This window comes from Bombina bombina, chromosome 5 (genome assembly GCF_027579735.1).
Source record: "Bombina bombina isolate aBomBom1 chromosome 5, aBomBom1.pri, whole genome shotgun sequence".
Classification (NCBI taxonomy): Eukaryota; Metazoa; Chordata; class Amphibia; order Anura; family Bombinatoridae; genus Bombina; species Bombina bombina.
In genome coordinates, this window is record NC_069503.1 from 968,751,285 (window position 1) to 968,772,853 (window position 21,569).

The window sequence follows — 21,569 nt, forward strand, 5'->3', positions numbered from 1 at the left end:
TAAATGTACTACTATTCCTACGGCAGATAGTACTTCATTTAAGGATCCTTTAGATAGGAAAATTGAATCCTTTCTAAGAAAAGCTTACTTATGTTCAGGTAATCTTCTTAGACCTGCTATATTTTTAGCGGATGTTGCTGCAGCTTCAACTTTTTGGTTAGAAGCTTTAGCGCAACAAGTAACAGATCATAATTTTATAGCATTATTATTATTCTATAACATGCTAATAATTTTATTGGTGATACCATCTTTTGATATCATTAGAGTTGATGTCAGGTATATGTCTCTAGCTATTTTAGCTAGAAAAGCTTTATGGATTAAACTTGGAATGCTGATATGTCTTCTAAGTCAACTTTGCTTTCCCTTTCTTTCCAGAGTAATAAATTATTATCTCAACTGTTTCTGGAAGGAAGGGAACTTTTTTACCATAGGATAAAAAATCTAAGGTAAATTTAGGTCTAATAATCATTTTCGTTCCTTTCCTCACAACAAGGAACAAAAGCCTGATCCTTCATCCTCAGGAGCGGTATCAGTTTGGAAACTATTTCCAGTTTGGAATATATCCAAGCCTTATAGAAACCTATAGCCAGCTCCTAAGTACCCATGAAGGTGCGGCCCTTATTCCAGCTCAGCTGGTATGGGGCAGATTACGTTTTCTTCAAAGAAATTTGGATCAATTCCGTTCTCAATCTCTGGTTTCAGAACATTGTTTCAGAAAGGTACAGAATTGGCTTCAAGTTAAGGCCTCCTGCTAAGAGATTTTTTTCTTTCCCGTGTCCCAGTTAATACAGCAAAGGCTCAGCATTTCTGAAATGTGTTTCAGATCTAGAGTTGGCTGGAGTAATTATGCCAGTTCCAGTTCTGGAACAGGGGCTGGGGTTTTATTTTATCTCTTCATTGTACCAAAGAAGGTCAATTCCTTCAGACCAGTTCCGGATCTATCATTATTGAATCGTTATGTAAGGATACCAACATTCAAGATGGTTACTGTAGGACTATCCTGCCTTTTGTTTAGCAAGGGCATTATATGTCTACAATAGATTTACAGGATGTGTATCTGCATATTCCGATTCTTCTAGATCACTTTTAGTGTCTGAGATTCTCTTTTTAGACAAGCATTACCAGTTTTGTGGCTCTACCGTTTGGCCTAGCCTCAGTTCCAAGAATTTTTTTCAAAGGTTCTCGGTGCCCTTCTTTCTGTAATCAGAGAACAGGGTTTTGGTATTTCCTTATTTGGACAATATCTTGGTACTTGCTCAGTCTTCTCATTTTCGAAGAATCTCATACGAATCGACTTGTGTTGTTTCTTCAAGTTCATGGTTGGAGGATCAATTTACCAATCAGTTCATTGATTCCTCAGACAAGGGTAACCTTTTTAGGTTTCTAGATAGATTCAGTGTCTATGACTCTGTCCTTGTCAGACAAGAGAAGTTTAACATTGATAGCTTGTCAAAACCTTCAGTCACAATCATTCCCTTTGGTAGCCTTATGCATGGAAATTTTAGGTCTTAGGACTGCTGCATCAGATGCGATCTCCTTTGCTCGTTTTCACATGCAACCTCTTCAGCTCTGTATGCTGAACCAATGGTGCAGGGATTACTCAAAGATATCTCAATTAATATCTTTAAACCGATTATACGACACTCTCTGACATGGTGGACAGATCACCATCGTTTAGTTCAGGGGGCTTCTTTGTTCTTCCGACCTGGACTATAATCTCAACAGATGCAAGTCTTACAGGTTGGGGAGCTGTGTGGGGGTATCTGACGGCACAAGGGGTTTAGGAATCTCAGGAGGTGAGATTTCCGATCAATATTTTGGAACTCCGTGCAATTTTCAGAGCTCTTCAGTCTTGGCCTCTTCTGAAGAGAGAGTTGTTCATTTGTTTTCAGATAGACAATGTCACAACTGTGGCATACACCAATCATCAAGGAGGGACTCACAGTCCTCTGGCTATGAAAGAAGTATCTCGAATTTTGGTTTGGGCGGAATCCAGCTCCTGTCTAATCTCTGCGGTTCATATCCCAGGTATGGACAATTGGAAAGCGGATTATCTCAGTCGCCAAACGTTGCACCTGGGCGAATGGTCTTCGCTCAGAGGTATTTCCTCAGATTGTTCAAATGTGGGAACTCCCAGAAATAGATCTGATGGCTTCTCATCTAAACAAGAAACTTCCCTGGTATCTGTCCGGATCCCGGGATCCTCGGGCGGAGGCAGTGGATGCATTATCTCTTCCTTACAAGTGTCATCCTGCCTATATCTTTCCGCCTCTAGTTCTTCTTCCAAGGGTATTCTCCAATATTCTAAAGGAATGCTCGTTTGTCCTGCTGGTAGCTCCAGCATGGCCTCACAGGTTTTGGTATGCGGATCTTGTCCGGATGGCCTCTTGCCAGCTGTGGACTCTTCCATTAAGACCAGTCTTTCTGTCTCAAGGTTCTTTTTTCCATCAGGATCTCAAAACCTTAATTTTAAGGTATGGAGTTTGAACGCTTGATTCTTGGTCAAAGAGGTTTCTCTGACTCTGTGATTGATACTATGTGACAGGCTCGTAAATCTGTATCTAGAGAGATATATTATAGAGTCTGGAAGACTTATATTTCTTCAGGATGGTTTAGATAAAGGTTTGTCCGCAAGTTCCTTGGAAGACAAATCTCTGCTCTTTCTGTTTTTTTTCACAGAAGGATTGCTAATCTTCCTGATATTCATTGTTTTGTACAACCTTTGGTTCGTATAAAACCTGTCATTAAGTCAATTTCTCCTCCTTGGAGTTTGAATTTGGTTCTGGGGGCTCTTCAAGCTCCTCCTTTTGAACCCATGCATTCTTTGGTCGTTATATTACTTTCTTGGAAAGTTTTGTTTCTTTTGGCCATCTCTTCTGCCAGAAGAGTCTCTGAATTATCTACTCTTTTTTGTGAGTCTCCTTTTCTGATTTTGCATCAGGATAAGGCGGTGCTGCGAACTTCTTTTGAATTTTTTACCTAAGGTTGTGAATTCTAACAACATTAGTAGAGAAATTGTGGTTCCTTCATTATGTCCTAATCCTATGAATTCTAAGGAGAAATCATTGCATTCTTTGGATGCTGTTAGAGCTTTGTAATATTATGTTGAAGCTACTAAGTCTTTCCGAAAGACTTCTAGTCTATTTGTCATCTTTTCCGGTTCTAGAAAGACCAGAAAGCTTCTGCCATTTCTTTGGCATCTTGGTTGAAATCTTTATTTCATCATGCCTATGTTGAGTCGGGTAACACTCCGCCTCAAAGGATTACAGCTCATTCTACTAGGTCAGTTTCTACTTCCTGGGCGTTTAGGAATGAAGCTTCGGTTGATCAGATTTGCAAAGCAGCAACTTGGTCCTCTTTGCATACTTTTACTAAATTCTACCATTTTGATGTGTTTTCTTCTTCTGAAGCAGTTTTTGGTAGAAACGTACTTCAGGCAGTGGTTTCAGTTTGAATCTTCTGCTTATGTTTTTTCATTAAAATTTTTATTCTGGGTGTGGTTTATTTTCAGCAGGAATTGGCTGTCTTTATTTTATCCCTCCCTCTCTAGTGACTCTTGCGTGGAAAGATCCACATCTTGGGTAATCATTATCCCATACGTCACTAGCTCATGGACTCTTGCTAATTACATGAAAGAAAACATAATTTATGTAAGAACTTACCTGATAAATTCATTTCTTTCATATTAGCAAGAGTCCATGAGGCCCGCCCTTTTTTGTGGTGGTTTTGATTTTTTTGTATAAAGCACAATTATTCCAATTCCTTATTTTATATGCTTTCGCACTTTTTTCTTATCACCCCACTTCTTGGCTATTCGTTAAACTGAATTGTGGGTGTGGTGAGGGGTGTATTTATAGGCATTTTAAGGTTTGGGAAACTTTGCCCCTCCTGGTAGGAATGTATATCCCATACGTCACTAGCTCATGGACTCTTGCTAATATGAAAGAAATGAATTTATCAGGTAAGTTCTTACATAAATTATGTTTTTTACCTTTGTAATTGCCTTGTATCTTAGCTTCGGCAGCCTTCCTCCTTATCTCAGATCTTTTGACAGACTTGCATTTCAGGCATTTAGTGCTGACTCTTAAATAACTCCACCTGCGTGAGCACAATGTTATTTATATGAAACACATGAACTAACTAACCTCTAGCTGTGAAAAACTGTCAAATGCATTTAGATAAGAGGCGGCTTTCAAGGGCTTAGAAATTAGCATAACTAGGTTTATCTTTTAACTACGAATACTAAGAGAACATAGCAAATTTGATGATAAAAGTAAATTAGAAAGTTGTTTAAAATTACATGCCCTTCCTGAATCATGAAAGTTTTATTTGGACTTTACTATCCCTTTAACATAGTAGAATATGTCCTATTTATCCATAAATTCAACTAGGGCTCCCATGCACTTAAATGTGTGTATGTGTGTGTGTGTGTGTGTGTGTATGTGTATATATATATATATATATATATATATATATATTTATATGTATGTATACAGTACATATGTGTTTTCCATCTAAAGGGGAGGAGAGTCCACAGCTTTATTTATTACTTGTGGGAATTAAGAACCTGTCCACCAGGAGGAGGCAAATACACCCCAACCAAAGGCTTAAATACCTTCCCCACTCCCCTCATCCCCCAGTCATTCTTTGCCTTTTGTCACAAGAGGTGGCAGAGAGGTGCCGGAAAATTGGAGGTCTCTTATGAGGGATGCTACCCGTCTCTATGGGACAGGAGTTTAAATAGCCATTCAAGCTTCTCGGTTGAGGGCCTGGGTGAACGTTAGAGTCCGGAGATGCGGAGGGAGCTTCCCATTGCGACACCATCTCGACTCATATTAACAGTTCCTACAACCATCGTCGTTGACGAGTTTCGCAGATTGCGTTCTTCTTTCAAATTCATGTCAGGAGCGCAGCTACCACCTGTCACACTTGAAGGGCCGTGTTCCTGTTCCACGGTGTAGATTCTGGTAAGATCGTTTCATTTTTTATATCAGGATAACGCAGAAGACAGGGCCACAGTGTGGCGCCTTTATCTTTATACAATCAAGGGTTAATATTCCTATAAGGGGATTATTGATCAGGGGGTATGTACATGATAAGTTAATTGTGTGATGGCTGTGTTATGTGCAAGGACGCTCTGGCATTTTTTGTGGAACTGACAGGTTCTCTTCCGGGAGTTTTTGCGCTGTCTTTTTTGGCGCATTTTTCTCCTTGGCAGGGGCGGTCCTGCATAGACATCCTTGTGACCGGGTGGGGCCTCTTCACTTCCGGTCTGATTTGCGACGGAGGAGACAAACGGTTTCTGCAGTCCGGGTCATAGGAGGTGGTGAGTGCCCCGGCCATTGGTGGTTATAAAGGTGCCTGTCTTATCTTTTTCTAAAAGTTATGGAGGATTCTGACGCGTTAGCGGGTACTCCCTCTTTAACTAAGTCTTATACCTGTGTTTATTGTAAAGTTTTGGTAGACCAGCCTGCGCAACTGTGTTCCACATGCCTTGAGAAGGCTACGACTTCCAAAAATAAGAGAATGTCTAGCACTACTGAGCCGTCCACCTCTGAGGGGTCATCTCCTTCGGGGGAGATTGCTTAGCCGCCGGTTTTTGCGGATTGGCTTGAAACGGCAGTCGCTAAGGTGATCCATGCTTTGCGGTGTTCTGCTAAGCGCAAGCGTAGAGCTTTTCATAGCGGCCCGTCCCAGGATTTGTCTCTGTCTGGCGCCCCTGAGGGGTGGTACGATGACAAGGCCCAATCCGACGCATCGGAAGGGGCCCTTACGGGGTCGGAGTCCGTGTCATCTAAACCTCCGGTAGAGGAGTCCGGTTTTAGGTTTAAAATGGAGAACTTGCGTTTCTTACTAAAGCAGGTACTGGCTACTTTAGAGGTTCCGGAACCGAAGCTTCCAGAAGAGCCCTCCATTCCTAAATTAGATAAGGTCTATGAGGACAGGGTGTTTTCCCACACTTTCCCAGTTCCTGTCAAGATGGCGAACATTATAAAGGATGGGTGGGAGCGGTTAGGCTCTTCCTTTTCCCCCTCTTCTCATGTTAAAAAGCTTTTCCCCATCCCGGAGGCCCAGCTGGAGATGTGGGGTACCATTCCCAAGATTTTTCAACCGGCGGCAGGGGTCGCCATGGTTGCGGGAGCTGCATCATATTGGTGCGATGCAGGAAAGGATTAAGGCCCTAAAGGTAGCCAATTCCTTAATTTGTGACGCTAATATGGAAATTATCCACCTGAATGCTAAAGTATGAGGTTTTTCGGTTCTAGCACGCAGGGCTCTGTGGCTAAAATCTTGGTCGGTGGACAAGACCTCTAAGATGAGGCTGCTGTCTTTGCCTTTTAAGGGCAAAATCCTGTTCGGCCCAGGTCTGGATTCTATCATATCCACGGTTACAGGCGCATTTTTCTCCTTGGCAGGGGCGGTCCTGCGTAGACATCCTTGTGACCGAGTGGGGCCTCTTCACTTCCGGTCTGATTTGCGACGGAGGAGACAAACGGTTTCTGCAGTCCGGGTCATAGGAGGTGGTGAGTGCCCCGGCCATTGGTGGTTATAAAGGTGCCTGTCTTATCTTTTTCTAAAAGTTATGGAGGATTCTGATGCGTTAGCGGGTACTCCCTCTTTAACTAAGTCTTATACCTGTGTTTATTGTAAAGTTTTGGTAGACCAGCCTGTGCAACTGTGTTCCACATGCCTTGAGAAGGCTACGACTTCCAAAAATAAGAGAATGTCTAGCACTACTGAGCCGTCCACCTCTGAGGGGTCATCTCCTTCGGGGGAGATTGCTTAGCCGCTGGTTTTTGCGGATTGGCTTGAAACGGCAGTCGCTAAGGTGATCCATGCTTTGCAGTGTTCTGCTAAGCGCAAGCGTAGAGCTTTTCATAGCGGCCCGTCCCAGGATTTGTCTCTGTCTGGCGCCCCTGAGGGGTGGTACGATGACAAGGCCCAATCCAACGCATCGGAAGGGGCCCTGTCGGAGTCAGTGTCATCTAAACCTCCGGTAGAGGAGTCCGGTTTTAGGTTTAAAATGGAGAACTTGCGTTTCTTACTAAAGCAGGTACTAGCTACTTTAGAGGTTCCGGAACCGAAGCTTCCAGAAGAGCCCTCCATTCCTAAATTAGATAAGGTCTATGAGGACAGGGTGGTTTCCCACACTTTCCCGGTTCCTGTCAAGATGGCGAACATTATAAAGGATGAGTGGGAGCGGTTAGGCTCTTCCTTTTCCCCCTCTTCTCATGTTAAAAAGCTTTTCCCCATCCCGGAGGCCCAGCTGGAGATGTGGGGCACCATTCCCAAGATTTTTCAACCGGCGGCAGGGGTCGCCATGGTTGCGGGAGCTGCTTCATATTGGTGCGATGCAGGAAAGGATTAAGGCCCTAAAGGTAGCCAATTCCTTAATTTGTGACGCTAATATGGAAATTATCCACCTGAATGCTAAAGTATGAGGTTTTTCGGTTCTAGCACGCAGGGCTCTGTGGCTAAAATCTTGGTCGGCGGACAAGACCTCTAAGATGAGGCTGCTGTCTTTGCCTTTTAAGGGCAAAATCCTGTTCGGCCCAGGTCTGGATTCTATCATATCCACGGTTACAGGAGGCAAGGGTGCCTTCCTTCCCCAGTATAAGAAGGTGGGGTTCTAGGGGTTCTAATTTTTGTCCCTTTTGTGGGGATAAGGCGCAATGCCAACAGCCCACTGCGAAAGTGGACCAACCAAAGGGTGCCTGGAAGCCTGCCCAAGCTTGGAACAAGTCTAAGCAGAACAAGAAGCCCGCTGAGACTAAGTCCGCATGAAGGAGCGGTCCCCGACTGGTGCGGACCGAGTGGGGGCAGATTGTCTATTCTTAGACGACTGGTTGCAGGATGTTCAGGACCCCTGGGTTCTGGAGGAAGTCGCCCAGGGTTACAGGATAGAGTTCAAGTCCTCTCCGTCCATGGGAAGATTCCTTCTGTCAAACCTGTCTTCAAGGCCGGAAAAAAGAGAGGCCTTTCTGGGTTGTGTACGGGATCTCTCTGCTCTAGGGGTTATCGTACCAGTACCCCATGCAGAAAGGGGTCTAGGGTATTACTCCAATTTGATCATGATCCCAAAGAAGGAGGGCATGTTCCGCACGATTCTGGACCTCAAATGTTTAAACAAGTTCCTGTCCGTTCCATTGTTCAAAATTGAAACGGATCAGATAGATCAGATCAGATCTATTCTGCCTCTAGTTCAAGAGGAGGGGAAGCTAATGACCTCTATAGACTTGAAGGATGCCTACCTTCACGTTCCGATTCACAGGGACCATTTCAGGTTATTCAGATTTGCTTTTCTGGATCAGCATTTCCAGTTCATGGCTCTCCCCTTTGGTCTGGCGACGGCCCAGAGAGTCTTTATGAAGGTCCTGGGGGCCCTTCTAGCAGTAGCCAGATCCCAGGTGCGGTGGCGCCCTACCTGGACGACATCTTGGTTCAGGCGCCATCATTCCATCTGGCAGAGGCCCACACCAGGGTCCTGCTGCAGTTACTTCAATCTCACGGTTGGAAGGTCAACTTCGAGAAGAGTTCTCTGGTTCCCAGTACCATTGTGGAGTTCTTGGGCACGATCATAGACTCTGTGTCCATGAAGATCTTTCTCACGGACAAGCGACGCACAAAAATGGCGTCTACCTGTCTTGCCCTTCAGTCTACAGTGAAACCATTTGTAGCTCAGTGCATTGAAATGATTGGAGTCATGGTCTCCAGCATGGACATCATTCTATTCGCCAGGTTTCATCTCAGACCTCTTCAATTGTGCATGTTGAGACAGTGGAACGGCGATCTGTCACAGCCGATATACATGGATGCGCCGACTCGGATTTCCCCCTCTTGGTGGATCCGCCTGGATCACCTGTCCATGGGTACATCCTTCCTGAGACCGTCCAGGGAGATTGTGACCACGGACGCGAGTCTGATGGGATGGGGAGCTGTTTGGGCTGCCAGGAGGGCACAGGGGAAGCTCTTCTTCCAATCAAAATTCTGGAGCTTCAAGTGATCTACAATGCTTTGAGGGCGTGGCCTCGTCTGGGGGATTTGAGCTTTATCAGGTTCCAGACGGACAACATTACCTCGGTGGTTTACATCAACCACCAGGGGGGCATGAGGAGCTCCCTGGCAATGAGGGAGGTGTCTCGAATCCTGGAGTGGGTGGAGACCCACAATTGTTCGCTCTTTGCGATCCACATCGTGGGTTTGGACAACTTGGAGGCGGATTTTCTCAGCAGACAGACTTTTCATCCGGGGGAATGATCTCTTCACCCCGAAGTGTTTGCAGAGATCTGTCTCAGATGGGGACGCCGGAGAACGATCTCATGGCGTCAAGGTTGAATTGCAAGCTTCCCCGATATGGATCGAGGTCGAGGGACCCCCAGGCGGAGCTAATAGACGCATTGGTGATGCCTTGGGGGTTCGGTCTCGTATACATATTTCCTCTGTTACCAATTCTTCCTCGTGTAGTGGCTCGTATAAAGCGGGAGAGAGCGTCCTCCATTCTGATTGCTCTCTCGTGGCCGAGGAGGACGTGGTTTGCGGATTTGGTGGGATGTCATCCTCTCCGCCGTGGAGGTTACCCTGTCGCAGGGATCTGCTGGAGCAGGGTCCTTTTCAACATCAAAATCTAGATTCTCTGAGGCTGACTGCGTGGAGATTGAACTCTTAGTCTTAGCAAAAAGGGGTTTCTCTGAGAATGTGATTGACACTCTAGTTCAGGCAAGAAAGCCGATCACTTGTCGCATCTATCATAAGGTGTGGAGGACTTACTTGTCCTGGTGTGAGAGTCATGGCTACCTTTGGCACAAGGTGAGGGTAACCAGGATTTTGTCTTTTCTCCAAGAGGGTTATGAGAAGGGTCTCGCCGCTAGTTCCCTAAAAGGACACATTTCGGCTTTAACTGTTCTGTTGCATAGGAGACTCACTGATCTCCCTGACATCCAATCTTTTTTGTTCAGGCCCTGTCTCGAATCAGGCTGCTCCCCCTTGGAGCTTAAACTTGGTACTTAAAGTCTTACAGAGTGTTCCATTTGAGCCTATGCATTCTCTTGACATAAAGGATCTTTCATGGAAGGTTCTCTTTCTGTTGGCCATTGCATCGGCACACAGAGTCTCTGCAATGTGAGCCCCTTATCTGGTGTTTTATGCGCATAAGGCTGTTCTTCGCACAGGTTTGGGGTTTCTCCCCAAGGTGGTGTCTAACCGTAACATCAATCAGGAGATAGTTGTTCCTTCTTTATGTCCTAGCCCTTCTTCTCCTAAGGAGAGGCTACTTCATAATCTGGATGTGGTTCGTGCTTTGAAGTTCTATCTTCAGGCCACAAAGGATTTCAGACAATCTAAATCACTTTTTGTCATATATTCAGGGAAGCGCAGGGGTCAGAGGGCTTCTGCTACTTCTTTGTCTTTTTGGCTGAGGAGCTTGATCCGCTTGGCCTATGAGACGGCGGGACATAAGCCTCCTCAGAGGATCACGGCTCATTCAACTAGAGCGGTGGCTTCGTCTTGGGCCTTCAAAAATGAGGCTTTTATGGAGCAGATTTGCAAGGCGGCTACCTGGTCCTCCTTGCATACCTTTACTAAGTTTTACAAATTTGACGTTTTTGCTTCTTTGGAAGCTGTTTTTGGGAGAAAGGTTCTACAGTCTGTGGTGCCCTCCGATTAAGGGTCCGCCCTTTACCCTCCCGGTTTCATTCAGTGTCCTCTAAAAGCTTGGGTATATGTTCCCACAAGTAATGAATGAAGCCGTGGACTCTCCTCCCCTTTAGATGGAAAACATAAATTATGCTTACCTGATAATTTTATTTTTATTGTGGGGAGGAGAGTCCACGGCCCCCGCCCGTTTCTCCGATGGGCAGACCTAAATTTAATATATTCTTCTGGTACCATTTATACCCTGATATTTCTCCTACTGTTCCTTGTTCCCTCGGCAGAATGACTGGGGGATGAGGGGAGTGGGGGAGGTATTTAAGCCTTTGGCTGGGGTGTCTTGGCCTCCTCCTGGTGGCCAGGTTCTTAATTCCCACAAGTAATGAGTGAAGTCGTGGACTCTCCTCCACATGATGGAAATAAAATTATCAGGTAAGCATAATTTATGTTTTTATGTGTATATATGTCTGTAACTACATATATACATATATAAATACATAGGTGCACACACACACGTTTTATATACAGGTATACCCCGCTCATACAGCGGGTTAGGGACCAGAGCCCCGCTGTAAAGTGAAAACAGCCTTAAAGTGAAACTTTTCACTTGCCAGTGTGTTTAAAGACTTGAAAACATGTTTGAACTAACATATATTAGGGGTGCAATAGTGCTACGTTTAGTTTAACACTTGCACAGCACAGTTTTCAATTAGTATTCAATAAATACTGTTCCTGTAAAATAGTGATAATTACTGTAGTAAAATTTGCCAGAGTATAGCACTGAGACACAGATTGCACTGTAATGCTGTAAACAGAGTGAACTGCGCATATAATTTGTAGCAATAAGCACTCGCTGGTCTTCGGATATCTGTGTCAACCAAAATCTTTATTTTGAATTACATAGAAACATAGATATTGACGGCAGATAAGAGCCATAGGCCCAGCAAGTCTGCCCGACCTTACCTAACAGTATAAACTTATCTAGTTTGTAGGATAGCCCTATGCTTGTCCCATGCATTTTTAAAGTCCCCCACAGTGTTTGTTGCTACTACCTCTTGAGGAAGTTTATTCCATAAATCAATCACTCTTTCTGTAAAGAAGTGCTTCCTCAAATTACTCCTGAATCTACTACCCTTTAGCTTGAGCTCATGACCCCTTGTTCTTGAATTTTCCATTTTATGTAAAATACCCACAGCCTCAGTTTTACTAAACCCTTCAATGTACTTGAAAGTTGCTATCATATCACCTCTTTCCCTTCTCTCCTCTAAGCTAGACATATTTAGGTCATTGAGCCTATCCTGGTAAGTTTTATTTTTTAGACCATGTACCATTTTGGTAGCCCTCCTTTGCACAGATTCAAGTTTGTTAATATCCTTCTGAAGATATGGCCTCCAGAACGGCACACAATACTCAAGATGAGGCCTAACTAATGATCTATAAAGTGGCATAAGAACCTTACTATTTCTGCTGCAAATACCTCTACCAATACATCCAAGCATTCTGCTAGCCTTACTCGCTGCATTACTACATTGTTTACTAAGTTTTAAATCATCTGAAATAATAATTCCCAAGTCCTGTTCCTCGTCTGTAACAGTCAGTAAAGTGTCATTGAGTCTGTAATTAACATTTGGATTTTTCTTCCCTAAATGCATTATTTTACACTTTGCTGTGTTAAACTTTAGATCCCAGTCGTTTGTCCAATCCTCCAATTGTTGTATATCACTTCTCATTTTGTCTACCCCCCCTGGAACATCCACTCTGTTGCAAATTTTTGTATCATCTGCAAAGAGACATACTTTCCCCTGTAGCCCTTTGCTGATATCGCAGATAAATATGTTAAACAAAACAGGCCCCAGAACTGACCCCTGAGGAACACCACTAGTAACAGCCCCCTCTGCTGAATGAACTCCATTTACTAAGACACTTTGTTTTCTGTCCTTAAAGGGACAGTATACACTCATTTTCATATAACTGCATGTAATAGACACTACTATAAAGAATAATATGCACAGATACTGATATAAAAATCCAGTATAAAACTGTTTAAAAACTTACTTAGAAGCTGTCAGTTTGGCTCTGTTGAAAAGGTAGCTGGAAAGCCCACTGCAAGTGGCAAATAAGACACTCCCCCCCTCCCCCTTCTTTTGCATATGAAAAGACCCTTTACACAAACAGGAGCAAGCTGGAGTAGGTAGTCGAGCGTATTCACATAAAACTTTGGGGCTTGGTTAGGAGTCTGAAAATCAGAGCAATGTTATTTAAAAATAAGCAAAACTATACATTAATTTAAAAAAAAAAATATAAATAGATTATCTACAAAACATTTATGCAAAGAAAAAATGAGTGTATAATGTCCCTTTAAGCCAGCATTCCACCCAGTTTACAATTTTTGAATCTAGACCAAGGAGATATAGTTTGTGAATAAGTTTATTGTGTGGGACGGTGTCAAATGCTTTGCTGAAATCTAGATATGCTACATCAACTGCTCCTCCCTTGTCTAATACTTTTGTTACATAATCAAAGAAGTCAATTAGATTAGTCTGACATGATCTCCCTGAAGTAAAACCATGCTGATTTTGGTCCTCTAAATTGTTTGTCTTTATGTAAGTCATAATTCTTTCTTTTAAGAGGCTTTCCATTAATTTCCCTACTACTGAAGTTAAACTAACTGGCCTGTAGTTGCCAATTGATATCCGAATTACAAACATTAAACATATATACATACATGCAACCTTTTAGTCAAGTTTAACAGTTAAAACCAGAACTCTGTAGTTGAGCTATCCCGACGCTCCTTAAATTCGCTTGAGGGAACGCGTTTACTTTCAACATGTAATACTTGCACTACTTCCAATGTGCGCAAAGAGCCACAATAAACCCCTTTTTTGCTCGCAAGCAACAGTAAGCGCGCCACTCGTATGTTAGCCCCAAGTGCACAAATACGTCCCATACTATTATAATATGCAGTGACCATTTATTTATTTGTCAAAATATAGAAGCAGCACCCAATCTATATTCTACTTTATTTGTACTGAAATTAATTACAGGAATATTTTCAGCCTCTTTGTTAGTTAATCCCAATAGTTAATATAATTTACCTTTGAGATCTTCACTTTATGGCCTTGATAACATTCTTTCCGATATCTGCTCCTGATAACATGGTTTTAGTTTTAACCGATATGGGAAGCGCATTTTCAATTGATCACAATCCAAAATGCTAAAAGCCCTCTGCCGAAAATGAGTTTTCACTCAAAGTTCCAGAAAACGTGTTTTCAGTTGTTAAAGGGACAGAATACACCAATTATCGTATAACTGCATGCAATAGACACCACTATAAAGAATAATATGCACAGATACGGATCTAAAAATCAAGTATAAAACCGTTTAAAAACTTACTTAGAAGCTCCCAGATTAGCTCTATTAAAAAGGTTAGCTGGAACAACCACTGCAAGTAGGAAATAGACACCCCCCTCCCCTTTCCTTTGCATATGAATAAACTCTTTACACAAACAGGAGCAAGCTGGAGTAGGTATACATCAGTATTCTCCTAAAACTTTGGTGCTTGGTTAGGAGTTTGAAAATCAGAGCAATGTTATTTAAAAATAAGCAAAACTATAAAAAAAAACTGTATGGGCTATATAAATGGATCATCTACAAAACATTTATGCAAAGAAAAATCTTTAAGTACTTGTTCTCGAGACCAAAACTGGGAAACCAACAAAAAATGACAAATATAATGGCCGTTTCACATCTCTTAAGTTTACATTACAGTTGTTTTGAATTCTCCCCTTTGTACAGCGTTTGAGGAAATCATTATTTACATTTCTGAGATTAACCTATTGTAATCTAAATCATTCCTCATAACTGGTTAACGATATGAATGTCATTTTGAGATTCTGCCAAATCTAGTATGGTTTCTGGGTAATGAACGCACCGTGCCCACTGACAATAGGATATCGCTGGTGAGATAGCAGTAAATACTGTGATGTTTTTCAACTATCAAACAAAATGGTGTGTAAGTCATTACACTCAGATTAGCGAAATAAAAGCTTTGGTTGAAAGAAGTGACCTTATTTAAAACATTTGTCCAATTTGCACATCATTTTCAGTTGAAAGTCTAGGTAGATACTTTCTATTTTGATTACCTTGAAAGGTTGCCGGTTTACTTTAATATTATTTGTTACTGGCAATCACTTATGTTTAAAGTGAAATGAAAGTGAGATGAGCATAAGAGACTCTGCTGAGCTTTTCTATATCTAATATCATCCTCTTCCTGTGTGTTGTCATATGTGCCAGCCCTTCACACTGTCATCTGAAAGATCTCATGCAGACAATTTATAAACCTAATGCGTTACTTCCACATCCTTTTAAAGAGTCTCACAAATGTATATATTAATCTCAGTGGGATATGATATTGGGGACAGCATGAAGCAGTGTTAGTTTTAAACTATGAATTCACAAAGTCTTTTGTAAAACACAAGTTGACAAATTTTTGTTAAAACCCATGAGCCAATCAGGGTACCCATAAACCTGTCATGCAATTTTTTTTTTTTCAAGAGCCATGGTATGATTTTATATGTAGATGCATAGAGAAGAATCCATAACATGTAGGAACAGTAACGCTCTAGCTCCTGGGTTGTGTCAGTAATAAAGTTATATCACTGACAATTCTCCTCCCATGTATATTAACACTGTTCCACCCCTGTGCTTATTATACAACTCATTTTACAACTTGTTACACGAGTTACATATTTCTCACTTGACAAATGTCTGATTGAATGGAGCAGTGTTGGCAACACCAACCAGGGGAACGGCCATTTAATGCAAGGCTCTCCATTCTGAGCTCAGTTTCTTTGTCTCGTTTCTCACTAGTGCTTCTTTATGTAACTGAAGTTCATCCAGTAATGTGCTGTCTTTCCCCCTCTGTCTTCAGGCTCCAAAAGAAGCCCTGTCTCAGAGTGTGTTGGCAGAGGTCCCCCAACAGGTTGTCTCTTACTTCAGCACGTACAAACTGAAGCCTCCTAAGGACCCCGCTGGGAAGTAATGAAGTGTTGAAGAGTCGCACTATAACTTGTTATTATATATGTTTAACTTTCTGCATATAACATTTGCCTTCTGTAATATAACTTACTATTAGTTGTATGCAAATTTATTTTAGGGCAGATAAGTTAAAGCATTTGATGTTTGTACTAATTATATGTATTGCAATATAATGTTTTATATGAGAACCTAAATGAATGTTATGATAAACCATATTAAACAACCCAGGTAGAATATTAATGTTACATTTGGTAATTATAAATATTATTATAATCTTCTTATTTCATCTCGTTGGGCTTATTTTTATTTTTATTATTATGATTATTATTATTATCCCATGAAGTGAGCTTAAAAGATTCAGTTTACAAGTTACATGGCTTTTGCCTTTTAAACCACTTGCACTTGGTGCTATTACTTCCAGCATGCACTCTTATTGTTGCAAGTCCATATACAGTTACACATATAGCCTTGGACTAATAAGACATTGCCGCTTTTAATTTCCTGAATGGTAAACTATAGTGAGATATATATATATATATATATATATAAAATAACACACATATATCTTTTTATATTGCACCAGTAAAGCTACTATTCGGCTTAATATAAAATATATAAGAAAAGGGCACATTTCTTACATGTCCTGGAAAAAAGCTTTGAATATATATATATATATATACTGTGAGCAATGATATTTTTGTCACTGTACAGCTTTATGACTGAATTTTAAACTGGCCGATTTAAATCATATAAAAGAACACTACAAATTAGAAGCATTGTTTTTAAGCTATCTTATTATAGACCCAAATATCTGATGTCCTCAGATGATTTATTATGAGGCTCAGCCAAATAATTAAATTGTTAATATACATATTTAGATGAACATAGATAATAGTGCCAACATTGTTTCAACAACTTATATATAGTGTACGTAAGCTATTATAATTGCAGTGTCAAATGTAGCTCTTTAAATAGAGATAAAAGTCAAAATGAAGCTGTCATGTCTTAGATAGAGAATGCAATATTAACCCCTTAGTGACCAGACCATTTTTCAATTTTCTTTCTGTTAGAGACAAAGGCTATTTTTACATTTCTGCTGGGTTTGTGTTTAGCTGTAACTTTCCTCTTACTCATTTACTGTACCCATACATATTATATACAGTTTTTCGTGCCATTAAATGGACTTTCTAAAGATACCATTATTTTCATCATATCTTTATAGTTTACTATAACATTTTTTTATAAAATATGATAAAAATGTTTTGAAAAAAACACACTTTTTCTATCTTTGACCCCCAAAATCTGTTACACATCTACAACCACCAAAAAACACCCATGCTAAATAGTTTCTAAATTTTGTCCTGAGTTTAGAAATACCCAATGTTTACACGTTCTTTTCTTTTTTTGCAAGTTATAGGGCAATAAGTACAAGTAGCACTTTGCTATTTCCAAACCATTTTTTTTTCTTCAAAATTTGCATGTTACATTTTAACATTGATATATGTCAGGAATCCCTGAGTAACCCTCTACATGTATATCATTTTTTAGTAGACATCCCAAAGTATTGATCTAGGCCCATTTTGGTATATTTCATGCCACCATTTTACCGCCAAATGCGATCAAATAAAAAAAAATCGTTCACTTTTTCACAAACTTTAGGTATCTCACTGAAATTATTTTCAAACAGCTTGTGCAATTATGGCACAAATGGTTGTAAATGCTTCTCTGGGATCCCCTTTGTTCAGAAATAGCAGACATTTATGGCTTTGGCATTGCTTTTTGGTAATTAGAAGGCTGCTAAATGCCGCTGCGCACCACACTTGTATTATGTCCAGCATTGAAGGGGTTAATTAGGTATATTGTAGGGAGCTTGAAGGGTTAATTTTAGCTTTTAGTGTAGAGGTCAGCCTCCCACCTGACACATCCCACCCCCTGATCCCTCCCTGACCCCTCTCAAACATCTCTCTTCCCTCCCCCACCTCACTATTGTCACTGCCATCTTTAGTACTGGCAGAAAGTCTGCCAGTATACAAATAATTTTTTTTTAATTATATATTTTCTGCATTGTAGGATCCCCCTTACCACCCAAACTCCCTGAGCCCCCCCCCCCCCCCCAAACAGCTCTCTAACCCTCCCTCCTCTAACTATTTGCCACCATTTTGGGTACTGGCTATTTGTCATTAAGTTACAGTTTTAGTAGGACGTACCCTGTACATCCTTAGTCCTTAAGGGTTTAAAAAAAACAAGAACTTTGTTTTACTTTTTATCAAATTTACTTTGTTCTCTTGGTATCTTTTGTTGTCTTGAGCACTATGTGGCAGCAGTCAGGGACACCATCAGGGGGTAAAAGGGGTCACTGGTGTCAGGGGCTTGTGGCTCAGGATGCCTGGCACCAGGGCTGAGCTAATGATAGTGCACTGGTAGTTGTCATACTGGCAGTGATGGAAAAAACATTCAGCAGCAGCTGGACAACTAAGCATAAAAGTTACTTACCAGTTGCCAAGCCGCTGCTGTTTATTCCGCCATCACAGCCAGCCAGAGTCCCGATTGGCTGACTGACCTCCAAAAGTGTGATGTCACACCTCTACCAGCAGTTATCTTCTTCCCCATCACACACATTTTTCTAGGAAGAAGATGGGATAGCTACAGACAAGCCTGTAGTCTGGAGTGAGGGAGATTGTGAAGACATATTAAATATTTGTGTTTTTTTTATTATTGACTTTCTGTTTTTGTCACATCTTTGAGTTGATAAATCTTTGAGTTTCAGAAATCAAATCAGATTTTTTTTAATAAAGCTGGCACTAGAGAGAGCATTGTTCTATGTAAAAAAGTAATAATCTTTTTAACAAACAAAATGATGGTAGAAAATGGGCTGTTATATCTTTTACATAGTAATTCTGCTCTCTACATTTTCACTATGGCACTGGTTCCTAAACAAATATACTGTTTGCATTTAGCATTAGTGAACGTCTCCATGAGAGACTTGGTCAAGTCTGATTTAGACATTGTCCTAAGTAGGTTGGCAGCATTTCTTTTGCTTAGGTGGCGCTATATGCCAGCAGTTCTGCAAGAATGTTATCCATTTGCAAGACCACTAGATGGCAGTATTTTTTCCTGTCATGTAGTGCTCCAGATGGCTACCTAGGTATCTCTTCAACAAAAAATTACCATGAGAATGAAGACAATTTGATAATTGAATTAAATTGGAAACTTCTTGTTTTTTTTCAATTATAAAATAAAATGTTTTGGTTTCATATCCCTTTAAAGGGACAGTATACACCAATTTTCATTTAACTGCATGTAATAGACACTACTATAAAGAATAATATGCACAGATACTGATAAAAAAATCTAGTATAAAACAGTTTAAAAACTTACTTAAAAGCTCCCAGTTTAGCTCTGTTACAAGGATTAGCTAGAACACCCATTGAAAGTGGGAACTATTCAGACCCTCCCCCTTCCTCTGCATATTAAAAGACTCTTTACACAAACAGAAGCAAGCTGGAGTAGGTATACATTGGTATTCTCATAAAACTTCAGGGCTTGGTTAGGACTCTGAAAATCAGTGCAATGTTATTTAAAAATAAGCAAAACTATACATAAAAACAAACAAACTGTATAGGCTATATAAATGGATCATCTACAAAACATTTATGCAAAGAAAATCTAGTGTATAATGTCCCTTTAAGTCTAACAGAATATCCACATTACTATGTACATCTCTTTTCTATGTATAACTTGGGACAAGATACAAACAGGAAAACAAATATGTTTAAAAGAACTGCTTAAAGGGACAGTATACTGTAAAATAGTTTTTCCCTTAATGTGTTTACAATTGCTTTTTTTACCAACTGCAGAGTAAAAAATGTATGAAAATTAGCTTTTTAAGGTTTATTTCTGTATATTAAAGCTCTGATTTTGTGTTTTGAAGCCACAGCCTAATAAAATAGGTTGAGCTTGTAGGTATAATCCGATCTCATTACTGTATCACATTGTGCACATATACCTGCTTCTTTATCTTATATCTGTCCTTAAAACAATCACCAGTACTTTGAGAGAACAATGGAAAATAAACATTTTATTACCTTATCTCTGCTTTAACACACTGGGAGTGTAATTTCTTCTGCTGGCTGTGTTTACAAAGCTTATCTATAGCTGGTACGTGCGGCCACAAACTTTCAGAATAGGTGGGGATGATACATGCTAAATTAACAATTTCAAATGCCAATATAAGGGTAAAGGAGCTACTTGTAAACAATTTAATACTCTCCAGCAGGTAAAGTGGATCATTGGGAACAAATTAAAGGGGAGAAACATTTTGAGTAAACTGTCCCTTTAATGCAGAGATGCATTTTCATAGGAGGAGGAATAAATGTAAAGAGGATTATTGTAATTTGTGTGTGGGAGGTCATTTTAGTGCTTAAAATAAAATCACAGAGATCCAGCAGACAACACCTGTGCTGCCCAATATTTGTGCTGCTGTCCAAAAGACGCATGCGTTTTTAGAAACGCCAGGATATCCGATTTGAAATGATGTAGGGCTCACATTTTTGAATGACTCTAGCTGTTCTGCTGATTTTCTCACTAACAACATCATACTGTTCATTTATAAGCTGATTTAATAGAGTATTTTGAATAGTATTAAAAGAAGGAACTTCTGGTTTTAACCACCACTGTAGGATAGATTTCCTGGTGTTTTTGTGTGTTATAATATTTGTAGACTTTGTATCAGTTAAATAGTGACCGGTTACATAACAAGATAAAGCAAATAGGTTATGAGCATTAGGTCTCAGCTCTGCACTGTGATTGCGTCTGACGTCAAACTGTAAAGATAGTAACACACATACGCAGAAATACTCGCACTTACTTGCCCAAAAATTGCACAAGAGCGAGAGGGGGCCCCTGATTTAATGGATTAGTAAAGTTCAAGTGGTGGCCCTAGCCGCAGTGTTTGAAATGTTATACTGCTTCCATATAGTTCACCAGACACATGTATGCGCCTGAGACTTCCAAGGTATGATCTTTAACAAAGGATACCAAAAGAACAAGGTCAATTAAATAACAGATGTTTACTAGAAATATTTGTATTATTATTATGTATTAAATTGTTTGCTCTATCTGTAATGAACGTTACATTTTTACTTTCATGTCTCTTGATGTTAAAATGTAAAAGTGCCTTATGTATATGTTCAGACTGAGTTTTTCAGTGTATCTCCCTCTGGTAAACATTAAATTTATTCCTTTATTTCATTTATTAATTTCTTTTGTTACTTTAAAGAAAAAAAAAGTTATAAATGGTAATTGATTCTTTTATATGTATGTTTTGTATTTGACCGCACTGTAGTAACACATTTTGCATTTTATATGTAATTATAGCTTTTTTTTTCTTGTTTTGTATTTTAATTCTTTGAAAAGTAAGTTTATCATCTCTTAGCAGAAGAGCGCTGTACAACAACAAAATATTTGCACGCAGAGCGGTTAGTCCTTAGCGTAGCTTCATTGTAAACTTCTAAAGATAATATTCTTGCACTTTTTAAAATTCTATTTATAGAAGGTGTTTGTTACATACATAAATAGACAGTGATGATGACAATAAACTAAATATATTTAACCCATATCCTATGGCTGTAGTGTTTCTGTTAATTAAATGTGTCTTGGAAGAACCTTAACAGTGAACACACCACAATACATTTATCTGAAATTATTTTTGTAATATCTGTAGGAATGTAAACTAAACATCAGCATTAGTGTGGGGATGGCCAAAATATATACCTCTTAGGTATAAGAGAGAACAATAAGGTAGAGCCCATAAAAACAAAAGTGTCTGGCTCCTGTGAATTTTCTACCCCCACTAGGGTGATGCTTTTGATTTTTTTTTAAAAATA

At 40.2% G+C, this 21,569-nt stretch overlaps 1 protein-coding gene across 1 annotated transcript in view; it reads left to right on the top strand.

Moving 5' to 3' along the window:
• Positions 1–21,301, top strand: part of CPNE3 (copine 3) — a 258,436-nt gene extending 237,135 nt beyond the window's left edge. Inside the window, exon 16 of the mRNA XM_053715177.1 lies at positions 15,578–21,301. Coding sequence (XP_053571152.1) covers positions 15,578–15,688 — 111 coding nt within the window. The 3' untranslated portion in view covers positions 15,689–21,301. The remainder of the gene's footprint in view (positions 1–15,577) is intronic.
• The last annotated feature ends 268 nt before the right edge of the window (positions 21,302–21,569 follow it).